General features: G+C 43.4%; 1 protein-coding gene across 2 annotated transcripts in view; it reads right to left on the bottom strand.

Annotated features, from left to right (window-relative positions):
- Positions 1-425: 425 nt before the first annotated feature.
- CPNE5 (copine 5) overlaps positions 426-11369 on the bottom strand; it is a 197431-nt gene continuing 186487 nt past the window's right edge. The window contains exons 15-20 of one of the 2 annotated variants that reach the window (XM_074236397.1): positions 10743-10924; positions 8460-8587; positions 8037-8139; positions 7214-7271; positions 4253-4326; positions 426-727 (exon numbers count right to left, since the gene is read on the bottom strand). In XM_074236397.1, the coding sequence (XP_074092498.1) occupies positions 509-727; positions 4253-4326; positions 7214-7271; positions 8037-8139; positions 8460-8587; positions 10743-10924 (764 nt within the window). In that variant the 3' untranslated portion in view covers positions 426-508. The remainder of the gene's footprint in view (positions 728-4252; positions 4327-7213; positions 7272-8036; positions 8140-8459; positions 8588-10742; positions 10925-11369) is intronic. The other variant, XM_074236396.1, reaches the window with a different exon arrangement.

The raw sequence follows: 11369 nt of genomic DNA, 5'->3' as shown, positions 1-11369 counted from the left end.
TCTACGTGACCCTACCCTCCTGGTCATGGCCTCTTTCTTTGCGTCACTCCTCAGGAGGTCCAGATGTTTGTGACACTGGCTAGGGGGTGGGTGAGGCAAAACAGAGGGAAGAGTCAGGGCTCTGGGTGGGGGATACAGCTGGGCTGGTTCTGGGCCCCTGCAAGTTGGGAGGCCAGGCACTCTGGCAGAGAGTCAGAGGCTTGGGAGGGCTTCTGCCTAGAGGGTCTCAGGCTCATCCCTCAGACCCTACCCCCTCTGGCCATTGTGGATCAGGCCTTGGAGATGATCTAGCCCAAACCCTCATTTTACAAATGGGAAAAGTGAGCCACCCCCTCTGCTCCCACCCCCATCCCAGGGGTGAGTGACTTGCCAAAGGTCACATCAGTAGTAAATGACAGAGTTGGAATTTGAACCTCAATGGTGTGTGTGTGTGTGTGTGTGTGTGTGTGTGTGTGTGTGTGTGTGTGCAGGCTCTAGTCCCAGGGAGTTCACTTCTTCCCACCCTGCCTTAGATGTTTGTGTGCATAGGGGAGGCTGGTGGAGTGTGAGGAGGGGACTGAGACGGGGTGTGGGCAGGAGGTCCTGGGGGTGGCCGGGGACGAATGCCCTGTGCTTTCATGTAGGACACTAGCTGGTCAGGGATCTCAGCCAGTACATCCCTGGCCAGGCGAGCCATACTCAGCACGTGATTCCCCGTTCTGTCCACGTAGTCCCGGAATGGCACAAACTGGAGAAATAGAAAGGTTGTCAGAGCAGGCTACTTGCAGCATCTTCCATCCAATCAGCTCATCCCCAACCCACCCTCTCAGCCGAAGGAAACAGGCACAGACTGGCCTTGAGGACTCACCTCTCAAGGCTGTGGGGACCTCTCATATGGTCAGAATTTAATGTGACTGCAACTGCTTAAAAGTTCTTTGGAGTGTATGTGGCTAATATGAAGTTTATCCTGTTCAAAGTACCATCATCATTCTAAAAGGAACACTGGAGATTTTTGCAGTTGAATTTAGTTTTGGGGGGTTATGGTCTGAATTTTTGACAAGATCCCCTTCTCTAGACACTGGTTCTTACCTGTCTCATATTCTCTACTGCACCTGATGTCATGAACAGATTAATGAAACTCTCTTGAAACACTACAGGGTCAGGTAAGTGGTGAAGTGGATAGAGCATCCACTCTAGAGTCAGGAAGACCGGAGTTCAAATCTTGTCTCAGAACTTGATATTTACTAGCTGTGTGACCTTGGGCAAGTAACTCTTTTCTCTTATTTGACTTCCAGGACACCACTTTACTGGGTCTCATCTCCCCTCCCCTTAACCTCTCTGGCTGTTCCTTCTGTCTCTCTTACTGGCAGATGTTCATTATCACCCATTGTTCCCCAAGTCTCAGTCCCAGGGTTGGTGCTGGTCTTCCTCTAGGCTGGCACTGACCAACTCTTGTGGTTCCAATTACCACCTCATTGTGGATAACTCCCCTCATTAATATCATCAGCTCTGACTTCTTTCCAGTCCCTTCACTTCAGGCACTTAAAAAAGAGCTCCATTTATAGATTTGACCAACAGCTTACATGTGGAATGAATGATTACTTGTCTTTTCCCTGTCAAAACTGTAGCTTTCTCTAGATCACTACATGATTATCAATGACTCCACTGGTCCAGTGGCTTTTAGATCCTAAACTTTTAGAACTGTTTCTGATTCAGTATTTATTCAAGCCTAGGAACCCAATTAGGACAGTGAGGTGGTGTGGTAGATAGAACAGCATTCCTGAAGTCAGGACGACTCATCTGGTTCACTTCTGGCCTCAGATACTGACTAGCTGTGTGACCCTGGGCAAGTCTCTTAACACCATTTGCCTGAGTTCCTCATCGGTAAAATGAGTGGGAAAAAGTAATAGCAAACCACTCCAGTATCTCTGCCCCACCCCCAAAAAAGAGAAATCAAATAGGGTTATGAAGAGTCAAATATAGTTGAAAAACTGAACAATAAAAAGGATCTCAATCATCACAGAAGCATCAATATTGGAAGGGACCTTAAAGGCCATCTAATTCAGCCTGTATATGACCAAGAGCCCCCTCTCCAACATTCCCAAACAAGTATTCTCCAGCCCTTGCTTGCAGACTTTCAACAGGGGGAGATTTCTAACTTGTGTCACCTCTTTCTATTCAGCATTCCTCATTGCCCTTTCCACTCTTGTGTGCACAATTACGGGCTATCTTCATCTTATGCCTAGATGCCTGCAATTTCCACAGTAAGCCTTTATTTCCCAGACCCTTTTACCTCTTATTTATCCTTTTCATTCTGTTACTGTTTTGCTCAAGGATCTTCAGTACCTCCCTATTTATTGTTGTTTAGTGTGTCCAGCTCTTCATAACCTCATTGACCATGACATGCCAATACTGCCCATGGGGTTTTCTTGGCAAAGACATTGGAATGGTTTGTCATTTCCTTCTCTGGTGGATTAAGATAATCATAGGTTAAGTGACTTGGCCAGGATCATCCAGGTGGGAAGGAAGTAAATTGGGACTTGAACTCAGACTTTACCAACTCAAGACCTAGCACTCTATCCACAGAGTCATCCATCTGCCTCTCTAATACAGAAATCACAACCCAAGGGAATACAGATACAGACACATAAACAAAGTGACTCAGGTCATCAGATTACCTGGAACTACACAGTGAAAGGGCCAGATTAGGAACACCAGACCAGAGGAATAGGCTCTTACTACTGCCTTGATCTGCTCTATGCTCTCCACCTCTCACAATTCACTTTTCCTGTTCCATCTCTCAGGCTGCGGCAATAACAAACTCCCTGGAGGGCAGGGACTGTGTCTGCTATAACTTTTGTAATATATATGCTGACCAGAGGTTCTGGTACACTTGTGGATACCTAAAAATTGGTCAATTATTTTATCAAGAAATAGTATCTACTATGTGATTGGCACTATGCTAGACCCTATAAGGGATTTAGAAAGAGTAAAATCATGACCATTGATTTTTAGGGGTATTAGCTGAATGGGTGGAACACAGATAAGTAGAATAAGGAGGGGATAATACAACAGAGTAGTCAGTGCTATAGTTTGTGAGCACTAGCTGGGTCAGGTCAAAAAAGGGGAAGATTGTTTAGGGGTGGAATAATCAGGGAAGACTTCCCAGAGAAAGTGGGCCTTAAATTGGGTCTGGAAGGAAGAGGCAAATTTGAATAGACAAGAAGGAAGGAGTGGTGTGTGTGTGTGTGTGTGTGTGTGTGTGTGTGTGTGTGTGTGTGTGTGTGTGTGTAGAAAGTCCTTAAAAATGGGTAGGAATGAATGCCTACTCATTGCTCTAGCAATACCACTCCTAGTTCTATACCCCAAAAAACAAAAAGGAAAAGGACCTATGTGCTCAAAAATATTTATAGCAGATCTTCTCTGGTGGCAATCAATTGGGGAATGGCTGAACAAATTGTGGTATGTGAGTATGAAGGAATACAATTGTGCTATAAGACAGAAGGTGTAGGATGTTCAGAAAAACCTGGAGAAGACTTGCATGAGTTGATACAAAATGAAATATACTGTGTACAAAGGAACAGCAATATTGTAGATGATCAGCAGTTTATGACTTCTCTATTCCCAGCAATACAATGATCTAAGACAACTCTAAAGGACTTAAAATAAAAAAAAAATGCTACCCACCCAGAGAAAGAATTGATGGTGTCTAAATACAATGAAACATGCTTTTTAACTTTATTTTTCTTGAGGGTTCTTTTGTCTATATTTTCTTTCACAACATGACTATTATGGAAATGTTTTGCATGACTACACATGTATAGCCTATATCGAATTGCTTGTCTTTTCAATATGGAGGTGGGGGGGGTAGAAAGGGAAGAAGGGAGAGAATTTGGAACCTAAAGTTTTGAAGATGAATATTGAAAATTGTTTTAACATGTACTGGGGAAAAATAAAATACTAAATTTAAAAAATGGGTAGAATTGGAAAAGATGGAAAATGGAGTGGGGGTGGGGAGGAAAGAGGGACACTACCTGTCACTGAAGACAGGGAGGTGGTAATAAGCTTGGAACATTTGCAAACAATTCCCAAATTGTCTTGAATTGACTAACAGTATTAGTTTAAGGATCCCCTACTCTCCTCCAGATCAACCCAGATTTCTAAGTACTTTTCTTTCTTTGTCCATGCGAAAAGGGAGGGTATCATATTAATCTGAGAGACTAGAGACAGACAGGTTGGGTAACTTGGAGACATGGGGCCTTTGGGCAGTTACCTGGACAATGTCACGCTCTGCTAACTTCCCCCGGGAGGAGATCCGGATGTCGTCACCGTCCAGTTCAACCATGGCTGTATCAAGAAAGAAAGATTATGAAGGGTTCACTGAGGTATGGGCCTGATCTGACCCCAGTAGCTGTTTTGCCTGGAGGGGCTCCCCCTGAGTCTCTGTATTCCCACATCTCTGCACATAGAATGTCAATATTGGATATGACTTTAGAGACCTTAGAATATGAGGAACCTCAACCTAAGATACACATACCCTCAGATTATAGAGAAATTTGGATAGAGAGTCTAGGGTAAACAGTTCTATAATCCTATGGAAATATTTCAAAATACTAGTGCTAGAGAGAAAATGTTTCTATATACCAAATAAAGTTTTCCTTCTGAAAAATAATCTTCATATTTTAATTATTTTTTGTGCATATGCTGGGGCTTTATATTATTTTATATTGAAGCATAGGAAATTCTCCAGAAAGTCAAAGGATACAAGAGAGGGAAAATGTCAGGATCCCCTGATCCAATACAACCCTTCATTTTTCTTTTACATAGAACTGTAATAACAAGAAGTTGTGGTTTGGCCATGATGGGGACTCTGACCACTGGCACAAATCACCATCTCCCTATAGGTTAGCTGAGAGCCTAGAGAGTTGCCAGAATTGAGAAACTGATCACCTGGAAGCCAACCAGGTGATGGGCCAGCTTCTCTATTCTTAATCAGGTTGGTCCCTGGACAATAGACATATAGACTCTCACAGGGTCACTACTTAAAGTCAATCTCCCAGAGCCTGTTCTCTGTTTACAGAGCCTTTGAGACTCCAAGGTTAACTCCTATTCCATAACCAAGAAGCAGGGCAAATTTAGTCCCTTCATTTTACAAGGGAGAAAAGCCTAATGAAGGGAATTGACTAGTCCAAGGTCTCAGGGTGAAGGGCTGAACTGGAATGAGAGCCAGTTTCTAGATTTCCGACACAGAGGTCTTTCCTTGATAGCACACTGCCATCCCTCTCCTCCTCCCCCAGTTCTCAAAGTCAAGTGAGGGGAGTGGTGATTAGGGGCAATGCAGAGCAGGGCAGTGAGGAAAGGCAGCTGAAGGATGACCCTGTGAGCCCTGCCTGGCCCAGGCCAATGAATCTAAGTGTCCACAGACATTGGGAACTACCTCACACATTCTTCCTTTTACAAATATCATTCTGTGCACTCATCTGCCACATGGGATAGTCAGTCAACCACATATACACATACATACATCTTTGTGTGTATATACTACATATATATATATATATATATATATATATATATATATATAGCTACACATTCACTTGCCAACTCACACACATCTCTTTTCATAATTTCATTACTTCCCAGTTTAGGGTTTCCATTCTAACCATGTACATAAGGGCAGCAGCTAATTATCATCATCATCATAATGATAGTTAATATTTATATAGCGTTTACAGTGAAGAGGGGCCTGACTGCAGTCAGAGAGGATAGGTTCAAATTCTGCCTCTGATGCTTAGTCCATGTGTGACCCTGGACAAGTCTCTTAACTTATACCTCAGTTTCCTCTTCTGTAAAATGAGGGTAGTGGCCTAAATGACTGAATTCTCTTTTGGTTTTAGTTCCAAATCTTATAAATTACTTGTCTTTTGTCCCTGAATGTGAATTTCCCATTCCTATCTTAGTCATCCTTAGAATCCTGAATTTGTCCTCCCTCCACAGATCCCTGGTCCTCTCCTATTCTAAATTTTAATTGAATCTCCTTTCCTCCAACTCTTTCTGGGCAAACCAGACACCTTCATGCCACCATACCTGTCCCCTTAAGACCCACACACAGTATCTGAAGCATGAAAATGTATCTACAGTTATCAAAATTCACCTGGATTTCTAAGAACATTTAGAGTCATAAGGAACTTTAGGGTCATTTAGTTCATCTGGAAAAGTTTGTTTGAGAGTGTTTAGGGAGAAGAGAAGGGAGGAAATGTCCCCATAACTCCTTTAAGTGTTTACATTCTGTCCTCCCTCAGAATCATGAAAATGATGAAAATACAGCTAACATCAATACTGCATTTCACTGTTACACAGGGCTTTACACAGATCAATGGAGACTCCCAATATCCCTGAGAACTAGGCAGAGCAGGGGCTTTTAATCTCTATTTTTACAGACAGGGAAACTGAGTCAGAAAAAGTGAAGTGATTTGTTCAAGGATCACATCACCCATCAGTGGTGGTGTAGAGAGGTGTGTTTGTTCGCAGTCAGCACAAAATGACAACCAGTGTTCATCTGTCTAATTATGTTCTTTCTCATTCTTACATTACACACATACACACACACACACACACACACACACACACACACACACACAAATACACAAACAGTTCCTCAAACACCCACATCTCTTTCCTCTCATACATACTCATTTTTCTGTCTGCTCTCCCTTATAAGCTCTCTTCCCACACTTATTCTTTCTTCACTCTGTTTCTCTCACAGGCTTTTCTTTTTCTTTTCTATCTCCACACAAGTGTTCCTTTTATAAGCTCTCTTTCTTTTTCTGCTCACAATACTCTCTCTTCTCCATCCCTTGTACACACATTCTTTTCTTCTCTCTCTCTCTCCCTTTCCCCTCTCTCTCCCCTTCTCTCTCTTTTTTTCTCCTCTCCTCTCCTCTTTCTCCATCTCTCTCTTCCCCACCTCTCCCCATTTCTCTCTCCCCATCTCTCTCCCCCCTCTTCTTTCTCTACCTTCTCTCTCCCTCCTCTCTTTTTATTTCTCTTCTCTTCCTTCTCTCTATATCTCTCTGTCCTCTCCTCTCTTTCTCCACACACTCTCTCTCCCCATATCTCTCTCCCCTTCAACCCCTCCCACCATGAGGATGGAGCATGCCACATAGTGCCATGGTTCCTCTAGGGGGAAGCATAGAATGATAGGAAGGGAAGAAGGAAAGCAACTGGGTCTTACCATCAAACTCAGCCTGGCCAACGCCCACGATGATAATGGACATGGGGAGTTTGGCAGCCTGTTGGGCAAAGAGCACCAGCATGGGAAGCCAGAGGGGGAACAGAACACACCAAGAGGGAGAAGAGACAAGGGGGGGGGGAGCAAAGGAACAGCAAAAAGAGAGAAAGAGGTAGAGTGAAAAGGATAATAAGACAAAGAGGGAAGAAGGAATAGTAAAAAGGAGAGGCAAGGTAAGAGAAAGAGTAAGACCAAAGAAAAGTCACAGAAGAAATGACAAAAAGACAGACAGAGGACCAGAAACAGGGAGAGAGTAGGGATTGGTCTAAAGTCTGATACCTGGGAAAAGCAGCAGCCCACCCAGGATAGACTCATCCCCTCTTCCATTTCCTCCAAACTTAACCTTAATTAGTAAGAACTTGACCCTGCTGAGTTAGCAATATGAGATCCTTCTAAGTTTTATTTGAGGCAGGGAGAGAAACTAGAGCTGCTTATACCTCCCCCCAAGGCAGAGGACCCAATCATATCTTTTATCCTTGGTGAGTTTTCCCTTCCTTCATGTATTCATGCCCCTTAATGGTCTGAATTCATTTGGTTCAAAGCTAAAAAAGCAAAGAACCTTAGGTCCCTCCCAGGTTCTCTCTAGAACTCTAAACCCCCACACAGAACTCTAAACCCACACACAAAGTTTCAGGCCAAACACTGGGTGTCTAGCAGCAGGGTCACCAAAGAAGGGTGTATGAGCAAAAGAAGGTCCAAAGCCCCTCCCAGGTCATTTCCTCCAGATCCCCATCCAAGATTTTGCGTGTTGTCCCCTCAGACTCACATTGACGATGGCTTCCTTGGTCTGGGCCATGTCTGAGATGACGCCATCTGTGATGATCAGGAGCACGGAATACTGGGAGCCATCTTGAACAGTTGCTGCATGCCTTTTGGATTTGGGGGTGGGGGGGTTAGGTGCTTGGTGGTAGAGCTCTAACCCCCATGCCTGGGCAAGGTTTGCAAAGGGGAGGGGTAGTCTCTATACATAATCATCTTTGCTTTCTCCACCACTAAGGAAAAGAACTCTGGATGAAACTGAGAAGGTCCTGAGGGAAGTTGGAGCAAGACATTGGAACCAATGTTTGGAGGTTCTTCTAAAGGCACTGGGAAGGAATATCTTTTCAAAGGAGAATAATGTCTCTTTAGAGGTGAGTTGGGGTGAGGGGAGTGGAGGGTCTTTCCTGGAGGGGTGCGATAGAGAACTCACCTGGCCACATGAGTGACCACTGGTGCAAAATTGGTGGGGCCATAGAGCTGAACGGTGCGAAGACTTCGGTGATATGCTTCAAGGATACCATCAATGCCACAGCAAGAGGGGTTATCAGGATTGCCATTCTAGGAGCAGAAGACCAGCGAATTCCCAGAAGGGGAGACAAGGGAATGAAGGCAGGAGATGGGGAAAAGGATAGGAGGTAAAAAGGTAAGACACCCAGGGACAGGGAGGGAGGGAGCAAAGCTTGAGGTGGCCAAAAGAAGGGCAAAAATAGTTCTATTTTAGGAGGAAGGAGTTTGGGGAAAGCAGTCTACACCTGGTCCAGATGATGAAATGAAAATATGTCAAAATGACTCTAAAACAATTTGGAATTATGCTTTTAAAAAATGCCTAAACATCCATACTCATTGATGCAGAGATGTCACTGCTAGACATCTATCTCAAGGATGTCAAAGTCAGAAAGAAAGGTCTCATTTGGCCCAAATATTCATAAGTTTTACTTTTTTGGGGTAGTGAAGAACTGGAAACAGAAATGCTCATTGATCAAAGCCTGGCAAAACAAGTTGTAGAAAATGAATACAGTAGAATATTATCATGCCTAAGGAAGAATTCATAATATACAGAATGAATTCATAGGTGCATAGGAAGACTTATGAAATGACAAAGAGTGAAATAAGCAGAACTAGGAAAACAGCATATATATATGTGTATATATATATACACATATATATATGTATATTACAGTAACTACAGTAATATAAATGCAAAGCAAATAAACCAAAATGAAAACACAACAAAAACAGTACAAACCAAAAAATCCAAAAAACAAAAAAAAGTTTAATCCTGTGTAATGATTAAGCTAGCTCCCAAAGATGAGAAGATGTAGCCCCCCCTCCACTTATTTGCAGAACTGGGGAACTATGAGTGTGGAACATTACATGTACTATAAGACTTTATTGCTGAATTTGTTTGTGTTTTTTATTACAAGGGATGGCTCATGAGGAGAAAAGAGGGCAAAGTGCATTAAAAAAAGCATTCAATAGCAATTTTTTTAAAAAAAGGAAACAAATTTAGAACTAGCCCTACTGGAACTCAAAAACAGAAGGGAAGGACCCAAGGTGGGAGTGGTTCTAAGGGGAAAAGCACAGAGGAATGTCTCAGGGAGATCACATATTGAGGGAAACAACATAGAAAGGATGCCTAATTCCCTAATACTAGGGCCACCATGATTACGTGGTGGAGTGAATTCTCCTTATGCTATGGTGGGAAGGGGGCAGAACTGTCAAACATCAAACAACATGGGCATAGCCATCCTGCAGAAGTTTCAGAGGATCTTTTTCCTTCTGGCTTGGTGATCTTTGTGATTGGGTTCAAATCTTGTCACATGTTGAAAGAAAGTAGAAGAGGAATATTCCAGATAGTTAAAAAAATGAAGGGCATTTAAAGGTTCTCTAACAGAGAGAACTGGATACTTTCCCAATTCTGAACGACTGCCATAAAGTTGAATTCATTTCTTTGCCTCCTTTCCCCTTTAAAGTGATTAGAATTTGAGTTTTTAATTGCTGAGGAAGGAATCACCATCTTTCTCAAGGGTGGAGTGGGAGAGAGAAAAGTATGTCTTTGAATGGGATACTACTCTATCATTCTAGGCAAGGTGGTTCGTGGGCCCATATGATTTTTCACATCCTATTTCCTTGTCCCTTCTCCATCTATTTTACCTTCTTTCTTCACCTGAGAATATCCTTGCTCCCTGATCTCCACCTCAGGATTAATCAAGGGCCTTTCTAGAAATCTAAGTTTTCACATCCTCTTCTCTGGGATACATGAGTATATATGAAATGTGGTGATGGTGGTGGGGAATTCAACCAAATTTCTACTCCCTCAACTGAGTTCTCAGAGCTAGTATGGGTCCCACAGTCAGCTTCAGAAACTCAGACAAATAATATGTGAGGAAGGGACTGGGGGTAGGGGGATGGATCAGAGAACAAGTTAGTTTGATAGAATTTGGGGTCACTCAGAGGTCCTAGGACCTCTATGACTGGGGCAGCCATCCTCTGTTAAAAATTCCCTCCTCCTTCTCTCCCATTCCAACCCCTCCCCTGGATTATCAGCACCCCAACTCCCCCCTCATCCTAGTCCTGCTCTCTACCCCTGCCCTTGACCTTGTTCTTATTCTCATTCATCATCTCTCTCTCTCTCTCTCTCTCTCTCTCTCTCTCTCTCTCTCTCTCTCTCTCTCCCCCTCATTTCCAGGCTGATCTCACAGGAAACACATACCAGTGGGAACTCATGGGAAACTCTGCCATCAGGAGGAAGTTTGGCCCCAAAGCCCAGGGCTGGGAACATCTTGTCACTGTCGTAGTCCTGGATGATCTCACCCACGGCTGTTAGTGCCAAGGCATAGGCATTCAGCTGGTATGGGCTCATATAGTGCAATGAAGTAGACTGGGAAGGATTACCTACAGGAGACAAGGGGTGTCAGGCTGGCCTGGGCTGATCAGACAGCAGGTCCATCCTGCCATGTCCTTCCCTGAGATCCACCAGAGGTCCCCAATACCATTGCAAGATTCAGGGTAAAGTTTCCTGTGGTCCTTTCTCCACAATAACTGCTTCAATACTACTTAAATTAATTTCACTGGACAAGCATTTTTAATCCCTACTTTTAGGGTGATGGGAATTCAAAAACAAAAACAAAATAACCTGCCTTCTAGGAGGTTATATTCTACTATGAATGATTTATTATGCCCTTTGGCTCTATCCGCAGGATACATTAAAAAAATGTGGCCTGCCCCTTTCTTCTCTTCCCATATATAGCATGCTCATTCTACTATATCCTATTTAAATCCTCCTCATCCTGATCAGGTACTACCTCCATCTTGAAGCCCCAGTGGACCACTCTGGCCC

Source organism: Macrotis lagotis, chromosome 5 (genome assembly GCF_037893015.1).
Source record: "Macrotis lagotis isolate mMagLag1 chromosome 5, bilby.v1.9.chrom.fasta, whole genome shotgun sequence".
Taxonomy (NCBI): Eukaryota; Metazoa; Chordata; class Mammalia; order Peramelemorphia; family Peramelidae; genus Macrotis; species Macrotis lagotis.
The sequence above is the reverse complement of the archived record's forward strand: the minus strand, read 5'-3'. Positions and strand labels throughout refer to the sequence as shown.